The 25,199-nt window shown below is 41.4% G+C and overlaps 1 protein-coding gene across 2 annotated transcripts in view; it reads right to left on the bottom strand.

Annotated features, from left to right (window-relative positions):
* The window catches only part of MED14 (mediator complex subunit 14), a 60,489-nt gene extending 55,323 nt beyond the window's left edge, over window positions 1–5,166 (bottom strand). The window contains exons 1-2 of one of the 2 annotated variants that reach the window (XM_043895311.1): window positions 4,628–5,166; window positions 602–628 (exon numbers count right to left, since the gene is read on the bottom strand). In XM_043895311.1, coding sequence (XP_043751246.1) covers window positions 602–628; window positions 4,628–4,836 — 236 coding nt within the window. In that variant the 5' untranslated portion in view covers window positions 4,837–5,166. The remainder of the gene's footprint in view (window positions 1–601; window positions 629–4,627) is intronic. The other variant, XM_043895312.1, reaches the window with a different exon arrangement.
* Between the last annotated feature and the right edge of the window lie 20,033 nt (window positions 5,167–25,199).

Genomic DNA, 25,199 nt, shown 5'->3' with positions numbered 1-25,199 from the left:
TTAGTTATGTCTTAAGCCCCAACTCCAACTGAATTAAAATTCTCTTAACTATAAATCAGTAATGTTGCTGCTGCTGCTAAGTCACTTCAGTCGTGTCCAACTCTGTGCGACCCTATGGACTGCAGCCTACCAGGCTCCTCCATCCATGGGATTTTCCAGGCAAGAGTACTGGAGTGGGGTGCCATTGCCTCCTCTGATAAATCAGTAATAGCAATAGGCAAATGTCCATTCTCCAAAGTTATCTAATAGCATCACTCCAGAAAATGAGAAATGAGCAACCAGCTATCTCCATTTAGTTCTCTATCTTCTGCATCTTTCCACACCCTGAGGCACTTGACCTGGTCAGTTTCTAGAAGACGAGGTCCAGAGCTGGCCACATACCAAGAACTGTCAAGGATGCGGAAATTACACTTCCCGGGGCTCATCTTAAACAAATGGTGTGAGAAGTCACCCTAGGCTCTCTGGGCCTAGGTTCCCGGTCCACAATCCTACTACCCATACCTATACATATCTCCCCCCACACTCTCTCTCACACTCACACAAACTCACTCACTCACTCATAGATATATCAACACAGATTTAAGGTTTTTTTCATACTCACCTTTCCACATCAGATTTCCTTGGCAGCCTAAGAAGAAAAAAAAGAAGTTGACTAGATATATGCACATCTTCATCAAAGTATGATTATGGCCTTTACTTTCACTCTATTAAAATACCTTAGCATTTAGGAAAAACTGGACATATAGCCACTATAGGCTTGTGTGGCTCCCACTCATAATTTTTATGTTTTCAGCAATATAGCTACAAAGGAAAAACTAACAAAGGAACATTTCTCTCCATTCAAAGTTCTTCAAAAGATACTGCACAAACCTCAAACATTAAAAAAAGCCCAAGTCTTATTAGCACACTACATCACAGAGAAGTCAAAGAAAATCTTCTTTTAAGACCAAATGGTCATGAATACAAGGTACTTAGTTGCCAGCCTCTCCATATTCAACAGAACCTTGCTTCCAAGCACCAATCCCTTCATGCTTTGTTATGGTGGGTTAAGCTAGGCATGGGAAACGGCTAGTGTCATCCAAGGGTTATACAGCAATTATGATGTCGCTTGGTGAGATGCAAATGATTATTTCTAAACAGCTCCAGGAAAATTTTGATCTCTTTTTTGCTAGTTCTGCAGTACTGACAGCCAGCAACCAATGTCACCATTTTCCCTGATAAACTATACCATTTAACACTCTCATATCCACTGATGCTTAGAAAGCTCCTGATCTGCTTCCTGAATCACCACATTCTCCACGGTTCAAGATTCAACAGCCTGAACTCTAAAGCCTCCCCTACATCAGATCCATTCTTGAAGAACACACACTGAGCCACTTAAGATGCTCTTTTCCCACTGACATGCCACAGGTGCAGAAAAACTAAAACCACCTCCAGAGATTCACGGTACAAGGAAGGGGAACTAGTAAAATGAGCTCTGGCTTATAGTTACCTACAGTTCGTAGCGTAGACAGTGGGATGGAAGCTCAAGTTATGATCCAAGTGACAAAAGAAACTGGTAGGAGTTGGAAGGGCCAGCAGATCAGAGGATGAAGCAAAAATTAAGGACGTATTATGATAAGACCGCAAGTAAAAGCAGTTGCTGGCCAAGTTCCTATGCCTGTGAAAGACTCAGAAGACACTCCTTGAGAACTCTCCCTTGTCCTTAAGAGGGGAGAGAATGAGAACCATGGATACTTGTGTGCATGTGTGAAAGAGAGAGAAAAAGAGGAGAGCAGAGTCTTTGGAGGCAGAAAGAACAGGAATCATTGTTTCAGCTCTTGCCCCTTGTCCCAGAAACCCTAAAAGGATCTTCTCTTGCCAGAGGTGGTATCATTTCAGGGACAAAGGATAGACTTTGCTGCCTGCATCCTCTTCTCCCCAATTCCTCCTCATCTATTTAAAGTTCCTTTATGGATGACAAGTCCACCACTTGGGGCAAGAGCCCGAGAGTGCAGTTAAGTCACAAAAACCTTATTTACACCAAAGTGTGTAAGATTCTAGCATTTTCTGATTTCAATTTTTTTTTTTTTAAAAAAAGGTTTTTAAAAAGTAGAACTTAAATCTCTAAAAAAAAAAAAATCACAGCAGAATGTAAACTCTAAGATAAGAGCATATACATGGGTGAGGGAAGGGCGGGAGGAAATGAACAAGCAAAAGAAAAATATTTAGAAATCCAGGGCCAAAAACAAACCATCTTTTTTACTTTCAATACTCCACAAACATCAAATGTGGCAGAAATAAGACTCATAAAGTATACCTTGAACACTGATTTTATATTAATACATTAACCCTGACAGTTTCTACCTGGAACAAGGAAAAATACATGGTTTAGGAACTTATTCCTAAACCAATTTTGGTGACCACAAATCAAAGGAGAAAAAAGTTATTTTATATACCTATGTATCAAGAACAACAGTGAATTTTCCCCTTAAATTCTCCATGGTCTACAATGGAGGAAACGCAAACAGCAACCCATCCCAATATCTTGCCTGGGAAATCCCATGGAGAGAGGAGCCTGGCGGGCTACTGTCCATGGGGTCACAAAGAGTTGGACATGACTTAGCAACTAAACAAAAACAACTAAACAAAGGCAGTGAGAGAGAAGACACATCATGTAGGACTTTAAAGGCAGACCACAGTCTTGGTTTGCTCAAGACAGTCCCAGTTTATGCCTGTTGCTCTGACATAGTTATTAATAGTTCCACCTTTCATGTTCAAAAGCATCCTCATCTGGACCATAAACTTTAATGGTCACTCTATGGGTGACTATAAAAAGTTTTTTACTCTGAGATTGGGAACCATGGGAAAGTTGTGAGTAAGAATAAGTTTCAAAAGGATCATCCTGACTATTTCATGAAGGAAAAACCATAGAGGGGCAAGGATAGCAGCAGAGGTATCAGTTAGTCGACTACTGCAGTAACAGGAGCAAAGGATTAACACTTGATGGAATGGTTGAAAAGTGATGGGATTCTGAAGCCAGAGATGACAGAATTTATTGATGTGGGATTGGAAGAAAGAGGAGCCAAGAATTAAGTCCAAAATTCCTGGCCTAAGCATCCAGAGGAAGAATAGAGAGAATATTTAGTGAGATAGGAAAGTTTCTTTTTTTTTGGGGGGGGGGGATTGAATGGAATCAGGAGTTTGGTTCTGGACTTGGTCGGTTGAAATGTCCACTAGGTGCTTAAATGAAAGCATGTGGATAGAGTCTGCAGCTCAGTGGAGAGGTCTGTGCTGGCGAGATAAGTGTAGGAATCATCCTCATATAAAGGGTGCAAGACTAAACCTATATACTTATCCTATAGCAATAAATGTTTCTCTTTTCACAACTATGCTAAAACAGAATAACCCAAGAATTTCTACAAATGCCCTATGGAAAGACAAATTATACAAATTATACACCACGGATAGCGGCAGTTTTCAACATTTTCCCACAGCTATACATAGGATGAGTACATGAGATTTTTCTTATGCCTACTCAAATTCTTATATGACAGCCAACAATAAGCGGTGCAGAGAAGTATACTACCACCATAATCCAATCATGACAGCTATTTAAGTTTCTCATTAGGGGTAGGCTTCTTTCCATCCCCCTCAATAAAGTATATCAAAATTCTCAGAATGATGTTTTACAGGATTAAGTGGAACCTCTTTTTTTAGTCATCTGCAAAAGAACATTTTAAGTCTCTAACAACAAATTACTGTGACACTTCACAGCCTCATACCTACATACGAATGTACTTCAACTGAATACACTGGAGTCTACTAAAAGATAAAAATGAATCTAGCTGAAAACTAGTAAGTCTTACTTTCTCTGAACCTAAATTTCAAAAATGTGAAACAGTAATTCAACTATATATACCCCTAAATTTCATAGTTTCTTTTCTTCACACACCTGAAAATCATTACAGTGTATTCTAATCCTATTCTGAAGGGATTAACACTCTAATCATATCCCAAGGCATTTTACTGGTAACTTGGTGATTTATAAACTCCCCTCGTACCCCACGAGACAGTAACAACAGGCTAGTTACCAAAAACTCTTTACTTACACTACAAGTGTTAAGACTTCAAACAGTCCCAAACATTCCAGGAAAACAAACGTTGGGATCCAACATTTTGCATTCTTTTACATACATCTCCTGAGTTCAAACTTTGTCAGAAGCAATTACAACCTACATTTAAAATGTACCGTAAGAGGCTGTAACACAATCTGTCTTTGGGAATTTTTTTAAACGCCCGAATAATATATATTCCTAAACCCTAAACTCGGAGTCTGGGCTAAAAAGCTTCCAACCAACAAATCAATAAGGTTCAGCAGGCAAATCGAGCAAAAATTCCAAAGATGGGCTTTTCAGGGAAAGTCAAACAACGTGCATAATTCACAAGTCTCGATTGCTTCATCTCCAGGACCCCAAATGGAAAGCTCCTCCTCCACCTCCGCTGGGCCCCAAGAGTTCAGAAATTCTAGACTTAAGCAGCCCAGCGGAGAGGAGAAAGCCTCTTGGGGAGAAGGAGGTGAGAACCTCGCAGCCGGTTGGGCGGGAAGCGGGGGCTGGGGAGCAGGCGTGGATTTCGCGGCACTTACAGGTCCGTCAGCACCAAGAGCTCCGAGTAGGCCCGGTGCAGTAGAAATTCGATGAGGGTGCTCAGCCGGTAGCCAGGGCTAGCCGCGGCCGCAGCGGCCGCTGCCACGGCGGCTCCGGGAGGAGGAGGCGCCGGGGCTGACGCGGGGCCGCCGCTGCCGCTGCCTCCGGGCGGGACCAGCTGGTGGTTCTCCAGCTGCACTGGGGCCATGGCGGCACAGGGCCGGGCTTGGCGCAGCGGTACAAGATGCAGCCCTCGAACCTCCCTCCCGGGCGCTCAGTCACCGCGCCTAAGTGGGCGCGGGCGGAGTCGCCGCCGCCGCCGCCTACTACTGCCGAGCCGCCTCAGAACAGGAAGCCTCACGCCGGCCGCAGAGGCCCGCCCCCATGTAGCGACGAGGCCGCCGGCTCCAGGGACTGGAGCGAGGGGCGGGGGGAGGGCGGGGAAGCGGGGCGGCAGCCGCAGAGAAGCAGCGCCCCAGCAACCGTTCAGAGGCCGCTCGGCCAGGCAGCCGCAGCGTCCATATTGACGGCCCAAAGCGGAAGTCGTTAGGAAGAACGGAAGGGGAACCAAAGGGGGACTTCCGACAGCAACCTGTGCCTTTTCTCCAGGCGGCCGGGCGGGGGGACGTTGGGAGGGGGGGGGGGGGGGGGGGGGGGGGGGGGGCGGGGCCGGCGCGCGGGCGCGAAAAGCGGAAACGGGGGCTGCGAGCCGCCGGAAGTGAGTGTAAGGGCGGAGCCAGTGTTGTCATCGAGAACGTCAGCAGTTGCCCGGCCCTTGCCCTCGCCGCCCTCCGGAATTTAAAAAGATCCGATTTGTGCTGAGGTGTTCATCAGCGTTCCCCTGGTGGGTGCAACCCGGCCGGGGAGGACACCCCATCCCAGATGTTTGTGACCTGTGTTTCTGGACTCGAAAAGAAATTGTTACGGCTGAGCGCTTGTGACATCTCAGATCTTTGCACCTCCCACAGTCTGCCCATGCGCCTTTCGTGGGATAGGAGACGTTTCTGTCATTTTTTTTAACTGTGGGAAAAGATGCGAGAAAATATTATTGAGGGTAGAAGAAGGGCCACTGGCAGAATAACTTCACTTGAATGGAGTTGGATATAGGCTGAGCTCCTTACCGACCCCCAAAACCTGACAGTTCTACTGCAGAAACAGTCTAAATCCTCTACCACTGACTCTCCCACTTGGTTCTTGTCCCTGCTGTTGAAGTAGCCGCCCTGCCTTTCAAGGACTTTTCAGTTCGTTTTCTATGCCCTACTGCCACATTTTCCCGCTCAAAATGCACGCTTAATATTTTGCTTTCTGATTTAAAGCCATGATTCTCAACCTTGCCTGCACGTTGGAATCTGGGGGGAGATGGAGGAGTGTGTGGTTTTAAAAAATACTTATGCTCCTCTCCCCATAGATTCGGCTTTAATTGGTCGGGGCTTCAGGATTTTTAAAAGCTTCCTAGGTGGTTTTAATGTGCACTGTTTAAAAGTGTCAGTTGCCGCCACCCTTTTCAAATATCTTTTTTGCAGAGTCTTATCTGTGACTCAGGAGTAAGAGATGCACTTGCTATTTCCTAAGGTTAAAATACTCTCATTCTTGTCCCCTTGTGTAATTCTTAGTCATTCTTGAAGACAATTCACCTGTCTTCTGAGGGTGTAATCTTAATCACTTGCTCCCTCTTTTGTGATCCTAAAGCACATTTACACAAACAATAGCATCCTAGTACTCATTAAAAGATAGTAGGATTACTTACAGCCCCCACAGGTACAGTTGCTGGAGGGTAGATACTCTCCCTAAGATCCATCCCTATGCTGCTACCTTAGGAAACAAATTTTTTCTAAGTTAGCTAGAATGGTATCATTTCTTTGGCAGTTGTTTTGTTTTATTGAAGGTTCTTTTTCCTCTTTTGAAAACTGTTGACTTCAGCCAAAAAGCCCTGGTGGTCACATACACACAAGATGTACAAGATGGTCCTTAGTTCTCCAAAAAGTGAAAGTTTTTAGTTGCTCAGTCCTGTCCCACTCGTTGCAACCCCATGGACTGTAGCCTGCCAGGCTCCTCTGTCCATGGGATTCTCCAGGCCAGAATACTGCAGCGGGTAGCGGGCTATTCCCTTCTCCAGGGGATCTTCCCAACCCAGGGATGATACCCAGGTCTCCTACATTGCAGGCGGATTCTTTACCATCTGAGCCATCAGGGAAGCCCTTAGTTCTCCAGCTAAGTGTCAAACCCAAGCCCCCTGCACTGGCAGCACAGAGTCTTAACCACTGGGCCATCAGGGAAGTCCCTGAGATGGTCCTTAAGGTCTTTTCTAACACATTCTGATTGTGTGATGTTAATAGGATTTTGACTCGGTCTTATTGTCTATATTAAACACAATTATACACCATGCCTCTTAGTATTCATCCTATTGGGCAGTAAGATTATACCTAGAGAAATTACAACCAATTTGCAAATAAAAAAATTAATGGGTGGATGGGGGTTGTTTTATTTTTTTATTTTTTTTTTTTTTAATTTTTTTATTAGTTGGAGGCTAATTACTTCACAACATTTCAGTGGGTTTTGTCATACATTGATATGAATCAGCCATAGATTTACACTTATTCCCCATCCCGATCCCCCCTCCCACCTCCCTCTTCACCCGACTCCTCTGGGTCTTCCCAGTGCACCAGGCCCGAGCACTTGTCTCATGCATCCCACCTGGGCTGGTGATCTGTTTCACCATAGATAGTATACATGCTGTTCTTTTGAAACATCCCACCCTCACATTCTCCCACAGAGTTCAAAAGTCTGTTCTGTATTTCTGTGTCTCTTTTTCTGTTTTGCATATAGGGTTATCATTACCATCTTTCTAAATTCCATATATATGTGTTAGTATGCTGTAATGTTCTTTATCTTTCTGGCTTACTTCACTCTGTATAATGGGCTCCAGTTTCATCCATCTCATTAGGACTGATTCAAATGAATTCTTTTTGACAGCTGAGTAATATTCCATGGTGTATATGTACCACAGCTTCCTTAGGTGGATGGGGGTTGTTTTAAAAAAGAGAAATTTTCACCCACATCCATCAGCTTAGATTTTAATGAAATTTCTGTATAGGTATCTTTAAAAATTGAAAAGTTCTAACAGAAAATAGGGTGAAAATACAGGAAAATAACTGTATTTTGCTTCAATTGTTGGCAATCGGGGAGGTAATTTAAATGAAAACTCCTGAAAGTGATAGCCCACCTCCCAACCTGATTAGTATAGCCACAGGCAAATATAGAAGAAATAAGAAAGGAAAGAGAGACAATGTTAAAATGTTTGGCTGAGATACTAAATGAATGGTTCATATCCAAATCACTTTTGGAAATAGTGTAATTTATCATTTTAAAGCCCACAATACAATGTTTGGCATTGTATTATTAGTATAAGTGCCTATTTCTTTCATTCCCAATTTTCAAGTGTTTCTGTATTTGGTCATCACCAGATTCTATCACACCTCAGATAAAACTATCTGAGAATTAGCAGATGAAACTCAGAACTAGCAGTATGATATTTCCTCAGCTCTTAAATCAACCTAAATGCTAGATCTTTCATGAAGTCAATCTGATTTTAGTAAAAGAACAAATTGATTGCAAAATATGGAGAAAAAAGAATATTTCCCTTTAAGCCCTTTTGATGGAAAATTGACAAATTGGTACATATACAGTTGACCCTTGAACAATGCAGTAGTTAGGGACACAGACCCTCCTCGCAGTCAAAAATCCATAATTTATATATAGTTTATAGTATAATTTATAGTCAGCCTTCTTTAACCAGAATTCCTCCTTATCTGTGGTACCTTGATGTTCAGCCTACCTCAGATCATGTAGTAACATTTATTGGAAACAAATCTGCATATAATGCAATTTAAACCTGTGTTATGCAAAGGTCAACTGTAGTTTCACTCTGAAACATACAGCTGCCCCTCAGACACAAAAGATTGGGAAAGGAATTGAAAAGTATTTTTTTTCCTATGATATTATCATCACTTCCTCCAAAAGCAGTAACTGAATTCATTTAAGAGCTGCTCCATTCCCTGGTGGCTCAAATGGTAAAGTATCTGTCTGCAATGCAGGAGACCGGAGTTTGATCCCTGGGTTTGGAAGATCCCCTGGAGAAGGGAAAGGCTACCCACTGCAGTATTCTTGCCTGGAGAATTCCATGGCCAGAGGAGCCTGGCGGGCTACAGTCCATGGGGTCACAAAGAGTCAGACACAACTGAGCGACTAACACTTTCACTTTCCATTCGTAGTGAAGTTGAAGAAAGGAACTCACAATACTGTGAGTATGATCTGATCAATCCAGAGAAAATGAGAACACTTCGATGGCTTTCCATATACGTAGAAGAAAACCCAAACTTCTTAGTATGGCCTTTAAAGCTATTAACACAGTAGACTGCCTGCTTCTCCACCTCTGCCTCCTGCCTCTCTTTCCTTCACTCACTTCACTGTAACTGCCCTGGGTGGGTCTAGTACATGCCATTCCCTAAGGTGTTAGGGCTTATCCACTACTCCAGACACCTGAAACACTTGTTTCCCAGCTCTTCACGTGGCTGCCTTCTCCTCCTCCCAATATCAGCTTAAATGAGAAATCCTCAGACAGGTCTCCCCTGACTGTATGATATTAGGCAGATGATACAAGGAAGTTCATTGTTTGTAGAAGCAAAAAAATATGAATAATCTTAACTGTCTCAGTAGGAGAATGGATAAGTAAATTATTATGTTTCTACATAGTAGAATAAATTAGACCTATAGGTACCAACATGGAGACACCTCAAAAACAATATGGAATGAAAAAAGCTATCATTTTTATACTATTCCTATTTTTCTAAGCACACAAAATACTCCATAATTTAATATATTGTAGACAAAGTAAAAAATGTAAATGAGGATAATAGACACCACCTTCAGGATAGTAAGTACATCTAGGGAGGGGTAGGGATGTGGTGATGCTTTATTGGTTATTAGCTATTAGTTATATCTAATGGGTTTCTTGGGCTTCCCAGGTGGCTCAGTGGTAAAGAATCCACCTGCCACACAGGAGACCCAGGTTCGATCCCTGGGTCAGGAAGATCATCTGGAGAAGAGAATGGCAACCAACTCCAGTATTCTTGCCTGGACAACTCCATGGACAGAGGAGCCTGGTGGGCTACAGTGCATGGAGTTGTGAAGAGTCAGACATGACCAAGCAACTAACACACCCATACCCAATGGGTTTCTTGAAGATTGACCAGAAGGAAATGTGACTAATAGCTAATAACTAATAAAGCATCACCGCATCCCTACCCCTCCCTAGATGTAATTACTATCCTGAAGGTGGTGTCTCTTATCCTCATTTACATTTTTTACTTTGTCTACAATATATAAAATTATGGATATTTTGTGTGCTTAGAAAAATAGGAATAGTATAACAAATATATTAATATCTGTTAAATCTAGGGATAGAGGTATGATTGTTAATATATTCTGTACTTTTCATTAGTTTTGAACTATTTCATAATTTTTAAAAGTTTAAAATGTTTCTATTAGTATTAATTACACAATCTGCCATAACAAACACCCCCCCCCAAATCTCAGTGATTTAGCACAGTAAGAGCTTATTTCTTGTGCTCACAAAGTTCAGTAAAAATGTACCTGATGGAGAGGCTCGCCTCTAAGCAATTAACCCAGCGATACAGGCTCTTTTCATCTTTGTGAGACAGGCTGGGATCTGGGACTCTCTGCTGCAATGCTTGCACCTGGACACCTCTCCTCAAGCAACAAAATACAAAGAAACTACATGGGACTAGAAACAACTGTGTGCATGCACAGTTGGGACAAATTCTGGACCCCAAAGATACAGAGAGACCAAAAAAAAAAAAAAAACAAACCAGTGACCACTTTTGAGGAACCTGGAGCAAAAACTGGGTGTCAGCGGGAGCCAAAGCACAGGACCCTTGCACACAACACCCCATAAGAGACAGGCAAATCACATAAGCCACCCCTCTGGCCAGCCCCTGAACACACCCCTACCCTCACCCCATATAAGGAACAAGCTTGCCTCCACCACAGGTAGTGAGCAAGGAAAACTGTAGTTTGTTCTCACTCCCCTCTGCTACAGCAGGAGCTCCAGTAAAGCCTTGCCTAAATTTCTTGTCTAGCCTCTGATCAATTTCTGTTGATTGGGAAAGGCCAAGAACCCTGGTCTGTAACATTGGGAAACAATCGCTCCAACCCAGAGATTTTTTTTTTTTTAATATCCACCCACATTCCTTTAGCCAGAATTAGTCACATGGCTTGTTTAAAGCCCAAGGAGCTGGGAAATACAAGTCTACCTGTGTGCCAGGAAGAAAATGAAATGGTTTAGTGGATAAATAGCATGGATTTTACCACAATATTAAGGTAGTCTTTTTTCTTAGAGCACAGCCTACGGTGGGCAAGAGTCCCATAGCAGAAATGAAGTCGCTCTTATAATCAACAAGAGTCCAAAATGCAGTGCTTGGGTGCAACCTCAAAAAAGACAGAATGATCTCAGTTCGTTTTCAAGGCAAGTCATTCAACGTCACAGTAATCCAAGTCTATGCCCCTACCACCAATGCCGAAGAAGCTGAAGCTGATCAGTGCTATGAAGACCTAGAAGACCTCCTAGAACTAACACCAAAAAGAGATATTCTATTCATCATTGGGAATTGGAATGCAAAAGTAGGAAGTCATGAGATACCAGGAGTAACAGGCAAGTTTGGCCTTGGAGAACAAAATGAAGCAGGACAAAGGCTAACTGAATTCTGCCAAGAGAATGCATTGGTCATAGCAAATACCCTTTTTCAACAGCACAAGCGACGACTTTACACATGGACATCACCAAATGGCCAATACCAAAATCAAATTCATTATTGTCTTTGTAGCTGAAGATGGAGAAGCTGTATACAGTCAGCAAAAACAAGACCTGGAGCTGAATGTGGCTCAGATCATCAGCTTCTCATAGCAAAATTCAGGCTTAAACTAAAGAAAGTGGGGAAAACCACTAGGCCAGTCAGGTACAACTTCAATCAGATTCCCTATGAATATGTAGTGGAGGTAATGAATAGATTGAAGAGATTAGATCTGGTAGACAGACTGCCTGAAGAACCATGGACAGAGGTCCATAATATTGTACAGGAGGCAGCGAACAAAACCATCCCAAAGAGAAAGAAAAGCAAGAAGGCAAAGTGGTTATCCAAGGAGGCCTTACAAATAGGTAAAGAAAGAAGAGAAGCAAAAAGCAAGGGAAAAAGTGAAAGGTATATCAAACTAAATGAAGATTTCCAAAGAACAGCACAGACAGACAAGAAGGCCTTCTTCAATAAACATTGTATAAAACCAGAAGAAAACAATAGAAGGGGAAAGACTAGAGATCTCTTCAGGAAAATTGGAGATATCAAGGGAACATTTTGCCCAAAGATGGGCACAATAAAGGACATAAATGGTAGAGACCTAGTAGACACTGAAGAGATCAAGAAGAGATGGAAAGAATACACAGAAGAACTGTATAAAAAAGATCCAAATGAACCGGACTACTACAATGGTGTGGTCAGCCACCCAGAGCCAAACATTCTGGAAAGCAAAGTCAGGTGGGCCTTAGGAAGCACAGCTGTTAATAAAGCTAGTGGATGTGACAGAATTCCAGTAGAACTGTTCAAAATCCTAAAGGATGAAGCCATCAAGGTGTTGCATTCATTATGTCAGCAAATCTGGAAGACCCAGCAGTGACCACAGGACTGGAAAAGGTCAATCCTCATCCCAATTCCCAGGAAGGATAGTACCAAAGAATGTGCTAACCATCCGACAATTGCACTCGTCTCCCATGCTAGTAGTGTTAGTTGCTCAGTCATGTCCAACTCTGCAACCCCACGGACTGTAGCCCACCAGGATCCTCTGTCCATGGAGTTCTCCAGGCAAGAATACTGGAGTGGGTTGCCATTTCCTTCTCCAGGGGCCCATGCTAGTAAGGTCATGCTTAAAATCTTGCATGCTAGGCTGCAGCATTATGCAAACAAAGAACTTCCAGATGTCCACTCTGGGTTTAGAAAAGGAAGAGGAACCAGAGATCAAATTGCCAACATTCGCTGGATCACAGAGAAAGCTAGGGAATTCTGGAGAGACATTTATTTCTGTTTCATTGACTACACCAAAGCCTTTAACTGTGTGGATCATAATAAACTATGGAAAGCTCTTAAAAGAGATGGGAATACCAGACCATCTTAACCTGTCTCCTGAGAAACCTGTATGCAGGTCAGAAAGCAACAGTCAGAACCCTGTATGGAACAACTGATTAGTTTAAGATTGAGAAAGGAGTACAACAGGGCTGACTGTTGTCACCCTGTTTGTTTAATCTATACACTGAGCACATCATGAGAAATGTGGGGCTGGATGAGTTACAAGCTGGAATCAAGATAGGCAGGAGAAACATCAACAACCTCAGATATGCGTATGATACCACTCTAATGGCAGAAAGTGAAGAGGAAATAAAAAGCCTCTTGATGAGGGCAAAGGAGAGTGAAAGAGCCGGCTTAAGACTAAATATTAAGAAAACTAAGATCAAGGCATCTAGCCCCATTACTTCATGGCAAATAGAAGGGGAAAGGTGGAAGTAGTGTCAGATTTCCTCTTCTTGGGCTCACCAAAATCACTGCAGATGGTGACTGCAGTCATGAAATCAGAAGACGTTTGTTTCTTGGCAGGAAAGCTATGACAGACTTAGTGTGTTGAAAAGCAGAGACATAACTCTGCTGACAAAGGTCCATATAGTCAAGGCTATGGTCTTCCCAGTGGTCACATATGGTTGTGAGAGCTGGACCACAAAGAAGGCGGAGCCATGAAGAACTGATGCCTTTCAACTGGTGCTGGGAAAGACTCCTGAGAGTCTCTTGGACAGCAAGGAGATCAAAACAGTCCATCTTAAGGGAAATCAACTGAATACTTGTTGGAAGGACTGATGCCGATGCTGAAACTCCAGTATTTTGGTCATCTGATGAGAGCAGCTGACTCATTGCAAAAGTCCCTGATGCTGGGGAAGATTGAGGGCTGAAGGAGAAGAGGGTGTCAAAGGATGAGATGACTGGATGGCATCACCATAGCAATGGACACGAATATGGACAAACTTTGGGAGATGGTGAGGGACAGAGAGGCCTGGTATGCTGTGGTCCATGGGGTCACAAAGAGTCGGACATGACTGGGTGACTAAACAACCACATAGCCTCTGAAATCAGACCACTTAGATTAAAATTCTAGCTTAACCTCTTATGATCTGAATGCTCTCCAGGAAGTTACTTCATTTCTCTGGGTTTCTCAGTTTCCTCATCCATCCAACAACATATATATCTTGTTTCTCATATTGTTTTCCATTATGGCTTATCACAAGATATTGAATATAGTCCCCTGTGCTATACAGTAGGACCTTGTTGTTTATCCATCCTATATGTACTAGTTTGCATCTGCTAATCCCAAACTCCCAATCCATCCCTCCCGCCATTGTCTTGGCAACCATGAGTCTGTTTCCATTTCATAGAAACCATTTGTGGTTTTTAAAATTTTTATTGAAAAATGACATTTATTCTTAATAACATTTGCAAAGGGCTTAAAATAGTCATTTATCTATAAATATTAGCTATTACCATTATCATCACCTAGGAGCAATAATGCTTGTATTTGATTTTTCACCTAAATAACCCATGAACTTTCCATCTTCTGCCCTCAACTGACTCTCTCTCTAATATTCCCAGCACCTAGCATGTCTGGTTTTCATGAGTGAATAGAACAGGCATATTGCTTCATCTATACATTGTAATTTTACTTATATTGCATTAACATTTTGGGATTAAAATTGACTTACATATTAATATATTTACATGTGAAATGAAGTGTCTAGGAGTTCTTTTAAAATAGTTCAGAAAAATAGTTGCAGGAGGTAGATGAAAAAAGTTTGGCAGAATGTTGACAGTTATTAAAGCTGATAATGGATACGTGGGAGTTCATTTTACTTTTTCTCTTGTTTTCAGTATGTGTGATAATATACACAAGAAATTTGTTTTAAAAAAATTGAGAATGGGTAGTCGACTAAAGGCCTGGATCTTTTTTCTTCCCTAACGAACAACCTTTAATATATCTACTCAATTTTTTCAGATTTTAAGAACATTTTCTGTAATGTATAGAGTTTAAAACTAACTTTAAAAAAGAAAGCTACAATAAACTTCAATGATAACTGCTTATAAAAGAGATGAAAATATCCAATATTTTAACAATTTTGGTTTCAGGCCTTGAAATAAGAATGTTTCCAAGGAGCTCTCAAAACACACACACACAAATATATAACCTGAAATTTTTCTAGCTACGTTAAAATTCAATATCTTTATTTTCACCTCACGTAGTTTACCTTTTTAAAATGTTTGTGGTGGGAACATTTAAGATACCCTTCCTAGCAACTTTCAAGTACAGAATACGTGTTAACTATAGTTCCCACGCTGCATATTAGACCTCCAGAACTTGGGACTTCCCTGGCGCTCCACTGGTTAAGACTCCCTGCTTCCACAGCAGGGAGTTCGAGTTCTATCCCTGGTCAGAGAGTTGAGATTCCACATGCCACAAGATGTGGCCAAAAAAGCAAAGAAAAGACACCTAGATTCCCCAGAACTTACTCCATCTTAAAACTGGAAGTTTGTACCATTTGAGCAACATCTCTCCATTTCCCCAATTCCCAGCCCCTGGCAAGCACCAAGCTACTCTTTGTTTCTATGAATCTGGCTTTTCTAGATTCTACATCTGAAATCATACAGTACAGTTTTAAAAAGATGAGGGTGAAGGTAATGACCTGCACAGTTAAAAAATCCATGACTAACTTCACAATCAGCCCTCTGTATATGCCGTTCCACATCTGAGGATTCAACCAACTGTGGATTGTGTAATACATATTTGTGTGTGTGTTAGTCACTCAGTCGTGTCTGACTCTTTGCGACCCCATGGACTGTAGCTCTCCAGGCTCCTCTGTCCATGGACTTCTCCAGGCAAGAATATTGGAGTAGGTTGCCATTCCCTTCTCCAGGGGATCTTCCAAACCAAGGGATCAAACCCAGGTCTCCCGCATTGCAGGCAGATTCTTTACCATCTGAGCCACCAGGGAAGTGGGGGGAAAAATTCATGTATAAGTGGGCCTGGGCAGTTCAAACCCATGTTGTTCAAGGATTCCCTGTATTTGCTTTTCTTTGTCTTACTTATTTAACTTAGCATCTGCTTTCAAAGTTTTGTCTGTGTTGTCACACATGACAGGGTTTTCTTTTTTATAGCTAAATAATATGCATGTGTGCATGCATTTGTGTATGTGTATGTGTGTGTATCCCACAGTTTATTTATCTGTTGACAGACACTTCAGAGGAGGAAATGGCAACCACTCCAGTATTCCTGCCTGGAGAATTCCATGAATAGAAGAGGCTGGTGGGCTACAGTCCATGGAGTCACAGAGTCAGACACAACTGAGCAACTGAGCGTAGGTTGCTTCCAGGTCTTGGCTCTTAAGAATAATACTTTAGTGAACACGCAGGGTGCAGATACCTCTGTAAAATTCAATATCTTTAAAATAAATTATTTCTAGTCGGTGAACAAAGGAAAAAGAAAAAGAGGGGTATTAGTAGAAATAGAAGCGGGAAGGAACCTGTTTAGAATACAATTATTATATTCTGTCGAAGAATGAAGAGACGAAAATCTCCCCTTGCCTTGTTCTTCCTTTGTAATTAATAGGAAGAACCCCCAACCTGTGGATTGCAAAGAGTAAACCTAGCATCCATAGGTACCGGAAGTAGATTACATGATCAGAATAAGCCTCAGCACAGCAACAGCTGAGGCATCAGCGTGGGAGCTCTGGTTCTCATGCCCCCAAGTCCCAGGGAGTGATTCAACGGACTTGGATGGATATTCTCTGAGCAGTGAGTTGCGTCACAGCTGAGGAACCCAAGGCCAAGGGCTAAATGCCTTAATTTCTATCAGCCAGATTGGAACAAGGTTACACTGGTGCCCATATGAGGGGGGAGCTGAGGTGTCCGACACACCCCAGGGGTCCCGCTTTCCCGAGGGTGTCGGGCAGAACTGAATAGTCCTGCTATTGTGCGGGTGTCCCGCACAGCCGAATAGTTTTGATCCCACATTAGTTTTTTTTTTTCTTTTCCTAGGACTCAGACGGGATGACAAACCCAGCAGCAGAGTTATTGCCAATTGCAGCTGTTGCTTAACTCAAGAGGACCATGTCATTATTTTGTGATGCTGCAGCACTGGGTTTAGAGAATGGAGGAAGCGTTAAGTATTTCCACCCACCCCCCCAACTTCCCGGAGATATTCTTTCTTCAGGTACCAGGGTTATTGTCCTCTTTCCATGGGCACATTGTTCATTTGTTCTAGGTCAGTAGCCATTATTTCTCCCTGGGGGCCAATGGCTGCTCTCTGAGTCATCTAGGAGAGGGAACTACAATGGCCCCTAGAGGGAGCTACAATAGCCCATTCGCTTCACCAGTGGAACTAAGCTGGCTTCTCCCTTGATTCTATCATTTTCATTAAATCAGACAAGACTGTTGTGCCTTTCCCTTCCATGGTTTTGTCTTAGATCGCAGTTTGTGCCTGGCTTGGGGGTGCCCATCTTTATCCGGGGCATTTTGGGTCTCAGCATCATCACAGTCTACCACAGAGGGCCCCCAAGTAGTAAAACAAAGATGGTGGAGTCTTTCTTCCACTTGAGGCAGGAGGCAGATCAAAGTATCTTCTCAGCCATTCTCTGCAGTGGGAGGCTCATCGTGGGAGCTGTCATTCTGCCCATTGTCCATTGTCAGTCTGGAGCACCTATAGCACTCAGGCTTTGAATAGGTTCTTCCACGGTAGTCCGTGGGGTTTTTTTTTTTTTAAATCAGCCTCAGGGAAGTCTTTCCAGGTTGGCCATACTGTAGCCATTGGAACAGAAATCCAAAGTAGCAAGCCTTGTTGAGGGAATGAGTCTGTCCCAACTGAATGGTCTGCATGGCAGCCTGAAGCACGGGAGACAGCCTGGCTACTGCCATTCATTCTCTCTTGTCACACAGACACACCAGCCATGTCTTTAACAGCTCCCCAGGCCGTCAGCCAAAGCCATCTCAGGTCCCTCAGCATGATGGGTCAATAAAAACTGAATTTATCAGGCTATGGGTTTGTCCCTGGTGGTCTTAAGCGGATTCAGCTAGGACAATTTGGAGTCTCTATTAAGGTATGGCTGAGATCCTTATTTATTTATTTGTCTTAAGTGCGGCACATGGCATCTTCATTGTGACATGCGGGATCTTTTCGTTTTCATTGCGGCTCGCGGGCTTCCCTAGTTGTGGCGTGCAGGCTCAGTTGTCGTGCAGCAGATGGGATCTTAGTTCCGCAACCAGGAATCAAATCCTCGTCCCCTGCACTGGAAGGCAGACTCCCAACCACTGGACCACCAGGGAAGTCCTGGACCAGGATCTTTGACTCAGTAATCACGTGCACATCTGCAGCCCCTTGCCTCTCATCTACTTGAGGCATCTCTGTCCCTGATTACATGGGTTTTGCACTGAATGTAGACTCTGATGGCTTCTTTGTCCCTGTGGTATTAGAAGTGTTATTCACTTCCTGAAATTTTAGAGGTCTGATTAGACTTTGGTGTCCTCTGGTGGAATCTGGCTTTTAACACCACCTTCTGTTGCCTGCATATCCACCATCTTGTCTGTTGTTTGTCTGAGAACTCATGAGAAATTGACTTTGGAAGAGATCTTTCTAAATATTCTGCCTTCCAGGAGACTGCTGATTCTTCCCGTCAGCAGTCGAGATGACTTAACATTAGAGTTAAGGGCCCAAGTCATTCATCAGTGATATTTTTATGTTTGACCAAGTGTCAGCCAGATTCTTGTGGGCTTGTTGGCTAATAAACTAACTTCTGGCATAACTTCACTAAGAACAATTTGGAATTATGCCTACTTTGGGCAACTTTGACATGGATAAGACTGTTCATTTGAGAGGAGCTTTAGAATAAAGAGAGACAAAGAAAAAAAGAAAAAACTCATGAGGAGACTGACTTGTCTAAAAGACAGAGACCATGTTTTTTTTTCCATACAACTGTTAATAAGTACTAGCTTTTTAACAGTATGATGATAAAATTATCAAGGCCCCAATAACATGCTAGAAGGGGTGTGGAGAAAAGGGAACTCTCCTACATTCTTGGGAATGTAAATTGGTGCAGCCACTTTGACGAACAGCATGGATGTTCCTTAAAAAACTAAGAATAGAGTTGACATATGACCCAGCAATCTCACTTCTGGGCATATATCCAGACAAAACTATGATTTGAAATGATACATGCATCCCAATGTTCATAGAAGCACTATTTACAATAGCCAAGATATGGGAACAACCTAAATGCCCAAAGACTGATGAGTGGATAAAGAAGATGTGGTACACACACACAAACACAGAGACACACACAGACACACACAGGAATATTACTCAGCCATAAAAAAGAATGAAATAATATCATTTGTAGCAACATGGATCGGAGAAGGCAATGGCACCCCACTCCAGTACTCTTGCCTGGAAGATCCCATGGATGGAGGAGCCTGGTAGGCTGCAGTCCATGGGGTCACTAAGAGTCAGACACGACTGAGCGACTTCCCTTTCACTTTTCACTTTCATGCACTGGAGAAGGAAATGGCAACCCACTCCAGTGTTCTTGCCTGGAGAATCCCAGGGACGGGGGAGCCTGGTGAGCTGCTGTCTATGGGGTCGCACAGAGTCGGACCCAACTGAAGTGACTTAGCAGCAGCAGCAATGTGGATGGACCTAGAGATTATCAAACTAAGTGAAGTCAGAAAGAGAAAGACCATATGATGATGTCATTGTATGTGGAATCTAAAATATGACACAAATGAACATATCTGTGAAAATAGAAACAGGCTCAGATATAAGAACAGACTTGTGGGTCCTGAGGGGTAGGGAGGTTGGGGGAGGGAAGGATTATGAATTTGAGGTTAGCTATTATATATAGAATGGAATCTCCTACTGTATACTAAAGGGAACTATATTCAATATCCTATAATAAACCATAATGGAAAAAGAATATATATGTATAACTGAATATATATATATGTATAACTGAATCCCTTTGCTGTACAGTAGAAATGAATCCATTGTAAATCAACTATACTTCAAAAAAATTAAAGCAAACTATCAAGACCCCAAGTTATAGCTTAAAGCACCTCTAATACACATGCATGGTTGTGTGTATATGTGTGCATGCTAAGTTGTTTCAGTCATGTCTGACTCTGTTCGACCCCATAGACTACAGCCCGCCAGGCTCCTCTGTCAATGGGATTCTCCAGGCCAGAATACTGGAGTGGGTTGCCATGCCCTCCTCCAGGGGATCTTCCCGATCCAGGAATCGAACCCATGTCTCTTATGTCTACTTGCGTTGGCAGGTGGATTCTTTACCACTAGTGCCACCTGGGAAGCCCATGTGTGTATTATGTGTTAAAATGTGTGTTTAGCTTTTACAATGATAATTTTATTCTAAAACTGGTTCCTTCTCTACTTTTACTTTTTTTTCTCTTTACACTTTACATTTTTCTCTTCTCTCTTTCAATTTACCCTTATTCATTTATGTTATAAAACTGTTGTAAGTTAACAGAAGGTTCCAGTCCTGTGGCTGATATATGAGCTTATTTTGCCACCTTACAATTTATAAATATAATGTAAAAAGTATATTCAGGGAAAATTAACTAAGTGGTTCTTGGCTTCAAAAGTTGGCTATGTAAAGTAGATAATTTTAAAAAATGATTAAGGCTATACACAGTATAGGGGATTCCCTGGTAGTCCAGTGGTTAGGATTCTGCACTTTCACTGCTGAGGGCGCAGATTCAGTCCCTGGTCAGGGAGCTAAGATCCTGCAAGCCATGCAGTGTGGCCAAAAAAAAAAAAAAAGCTATACAGAGTATAATAATTACCTAAAATACAAATATGTGTACAAGAAAATGTTTTTTCTGATGATGGATTTGTCTGTTACTTAAGGAAATCATTAGTTTGTTAAAATAGTCATTTCAATGTCATATGTATTTTATTTAATATACTAACACTAATCTTAAACTAATACTAACACTAACACTAATCTTAAAATTAAAGTCATTAATTTTATCTATTTATCGCTAGATATTTACATCCAAACACGTTCATATAAAAGTTCATTATGGAATGATGTTACTGAAAATTAGGGAGTAGCGAACTCCAGGACTGTGTCCCTCCACAGAAGCAACTAATGAGCTGGCAAGAACAATCATTATCAACTTTTGCACAACTCTAGAATTTGGTCAAACACAACAACCGAAGGAAGACCTGGTGAAGACAAAAGCTGCTGTATTGAGGAAGGAGAGCACAGTGGCATTTTAAACTGCCCACTTACAATCCTCCCTGTCCCAGACTGGCAGCAGCCGCAAGGACAGCAGTCCACACCCCTGGCGTACGTTGCCAGTGCCTCAGGGAGCAATGTGGAGTTTATTCTCAAATACTTGTGGTTGTGGGTTTAGACTTGCCTGGCAGCTCCCTAAAGGACCTGCACAAGACTTACCTTTGTTTTGCTCAACTGGGAGCATTCCCAGGCCTGGAGCAGCTTCCCAAACAGCTTTTACCAAAAGCATTTCAGGGCCCAGGTATTGGCAGCAGCAGCCCGGGACAAGAAATAGAGACCATAAAGCCCAGGAAGGAAGAGATTGGGAAAGGAGGTACAGGAGAAAATAAGGGCTTTTTAAAAAAAATAATAATAATAAGGACTTTTAAAAGCTCCCACATATACTTGGGAATCAAGAAGGCCACATGCACGCCCAGGGCTAGATGCATACTCAAAAAAAAAACCCCAAAAACTCTGAAAAGATCCTTAACTCTTACCTCTGGCTTGCCTTCAGGCTCTGTGCAAGCAGGATGTGAAGGCTAAGCAGAGTTGCAAAGGGCTTGGCTAAGCACTGAAGGAGTACCCTGACACTGAGCCAATTTGCAAAGACTAGGAGAAAGGGGATTTTTTTTTTTCCTTCTCTCTTCCTCCTCCTTCTTCTCCTCTTTTTCTCCTCTCCAGGTCCTTAAGGAAACTGTCAAAACATTATCTGACCACAAAGCTAACAGAGCAGACATAGGTGGCCACGTATGACAAACAACACAGAACTTACAAAAATAGTCTAGAAAAGTCACTAAGCAAGCAAACAACTAAATAGATCAATGGAATAGAGTTGAGAGTTCAGAAATGAATTTGTATATCTATGGCCAATTGATTTTTTATGAGTGCTGAGACCATTCAATGGGGGAAAGAATTGTGTCTCCAGTAAATGGAGCTGGAATAGCTAAATATCTACACGCAAAAGGCTGAAATTGTTGAGGTACAAACTACTATGTATAAAATAAATAAGCTACAAAGATATACAGTACAACACAGGAAATATCACCAATATTTTATAATAACTATAAACCTTTAAAAACTGTGAATCACTATGTTGTATTTGTTGTTGTTCAGTCGCTAAGTCATGTCCAACTCTTTTGCCTGAAACTTATGTAGTATGGTACATCAAATATTCCTCAATTAAAATAAAGATGAAATTGGGCCCTTTCCTTATACCACATACCAAAATTAACTCAAAAATGGATCAAAGACATAAACGATAAAACTCTTAGAACAAAACATAATAATAAAACTTCATGATCTTAGATTTGGCAATGGATCCTTAGACTTGACACAAAAAGCATAAGCAATAAAAAAAAGTAGATAAATCAAACTTCATAAAAATAAGAAACTTCTGTGTATCAAAGGAAGCTATCAAGAAGTTGAAAATATATACAACTAACAGATGGGAGAAAATATTTGTGAATCATAAATCTCACAGGTATCTAGTATTCAGAATATATATACTATATATACAACTCAACAAAAAACAAACAACACAATTTTTAATATGTGCAAAGAATTTGAATAGACATTTCTCTAAAGAAGATATACAGGTGGCCAATAAGCACAAGACAAGATGCTCAACATCATTAATCATTTGGGAAATTTAAGTCAAACTATTTTAAAGTGTACAATTCACAATGAGATGCCATTCACTCCTAGCAAGATGGCTATTAAAACAGGATATAACAAGTGTTGGTGAGGACATGGATGGTGGGAATGTAAAGTAGTGCACTACTGTGGAAACAGTTCAGTTGGTCTTGAAAAGTTAAATGTATAATTAGTATATTAGCATATTGTTAGCATATTAATAATTCCACTCCTATGTATATACTCAGAAACATTGAAAATGCGTATACAAAGAAATATTTGTATACAAATGTTCATAGCAGCACTGTTCCCAGTAGCTAAAAGACAGGAACAACCCAAATGTCTATCAGGGAACTTCTCTGGCCATCCAGTGGTTAGGACTTGGTGCTTCCACTGTAAGGGACACTGGCTTGATCCCTGGTTAGGGAACTAAGATCCCAGCGAGTTGCGGTGCGGCAAACACAACACAACACAACAACAACAAAAAATGTTTATCGATTGATGAATAAACAAAATGTGGTAAATCCATACAATGGAGTGTCATTCAATCATAAAAAGGAATAAAATACTGATATGTGTTACAGCATGGATGAACCTCAAAAATATGCTAAGTAAAAGAAGCCAGACACAAAAGGTCATATATTGTATGGTTCCATTTATATTAAATACCCAGAACAGGTAAATCCATAGAGACAGAAAGTAGGTTAGTGTTTGCCAGGGCCTGGGAGGGGAGAATGGAGAGTAACTGCTTAATAGGTACAGGTTTCCTTTTGGGATGTGAAAATGTTTTGGAACTAGATAGAGGGGAGGGTTGCACAATATTGTGAATGTGCTAAATGCCACTGAATTGTACACTTTAAAATAGTTAATTTTATATGAATTTTAATTTACCCTCATATGAAAGTACCTTAAGAGTAATTTGTAAAAGCTCTATAAATAGTAACAAATAATTAAGGGTATCTAAAGAGTCTACCTGCAATGTGGAAAACCTGGGTTTGATCCCTGGGATGGGAAGATCCCCTGGAGAAGGGAATGGCTACCCACTCCAGCATTCTTGTCTGAAGAATTCCATGGACAGAGGAGCCTAGTGGGTTGTAGTCTATGGGATTGCAAAGAGCTGGACACGACTGAGCAACTAACACTTTCACTTTTACTCGTACTGATAGATTTATTTACTTAAAAAGGCATTTAAGTACTCTGTTGCCAATTATTACATGGATGATCTACACAAAGAGTAAAAATTAGATTTGGGCTTTCTTTCTGTAGAACATCCAACTAATTCTTTGCCTAGAAAACAGAAGTTTCTCTTATGACCTATTTGAAATTTACAGGACATACTTTGTTAAGGCTGAAAATATTCTTTCTGCTCTTTGTACTTCTTGCAAACTCTTGAATAATTTCAACAAAAGTTTCTTATTTTTTCAGTTAAGCTGTAAAGATCAGTGTTAATTATTACTGTGGTTTTAAAATGTATAACTGCATCTTGGTTTTTAAAATTATGACTTACATTAATGTCTTCTGTTTCCTGACAGTTCTTGATTTTGTCTTTCCCTTATCAGACCCTAAATATGAAATAATAAAGCTGTTAAGATGTCTTTTGTGTCTGAACTATCTTTGGATTTCCTGGAATGGCCTCATAAAGATTTACTTCTTCACCTCATAAAAAAGAAAGATAATAGACATAGGTTTGTTTCAGCATTCTCCACATTTAAGTGAGTAATTCAAAATTACTGTGAAAACTCTTTTGTTTCCCAAAGTTAAGACTTTGGGGGAGAAAGAGGTGGAGGAAGCTAACACATGAAAAAAGTTCAATCTTCTTAGATCACTTATGTACAAGTTAAATAGAGTAGATACATTTCAATGTGTACCTTTCAGGTTAAAGCAAATATCCTCATGTTCTAACACAGACTTACACAGTAGTTGTCTACAAAGTTGAGTTTCTTTCTAGATTTCAATACCTTTGTTGATCAGGGACCATCCTGGTCAACTCTCAGATATAAATCAAAAGCTACCGGAAGTTTGTCATTGTCCCCACTGTCCATAAAGTGTTCTTACTCCCAGGGCAGTTTTGACTATATCCTTATTAATTAATTATGTTAAACCCTAGAAGAGGATGGGGCTTCCTAGGTGGGGCTAGTGGTAAAGACCCTGCCTGCCAATGCTGGAGACTTAAGAAACGTGGGTTCGATCCCTGGGTCAGGAAGATCTCCTGGAGGAAGACATGGCAACCCACTCCAGTATTCTTGCCTAGAGAATTCCCTGGACAGAGGAGCCTGGTGGGCTACAGTCCATAGGGTCGCAAAGAGTGGGACACGACTAAAGCAACTTACCACGCAATGGCAGGAAGTGAAGAACTAAACGCTATTCTCTTCCAGTCTAGTGCTAGTGCTGATTAATATATAACACATTAGCCAGAAGTGTTCAGTCATATTACCGAGGCAGAGATAATCTGACTAATTTTTAAACCTGTATTTGTTTAAAAGATATCACCAAGGATT

Source organism: Cervus elaphus, chromosome X, assembly GCF_910594005.1.
Source record: "Cervus elaphus chromosome X, mCerEla1.1, whole genome shotgun sequence".
NCBI lineage: Eukaryota > Metazoa > Chordata > Mammalia > Artiodactyla > Cervidae > Cervus > Cervus elaphus.
Note: the sequence above shows the minus strand (reverse complement) of the source record. Positions and strands in the feature narration are given on the sequence as shown.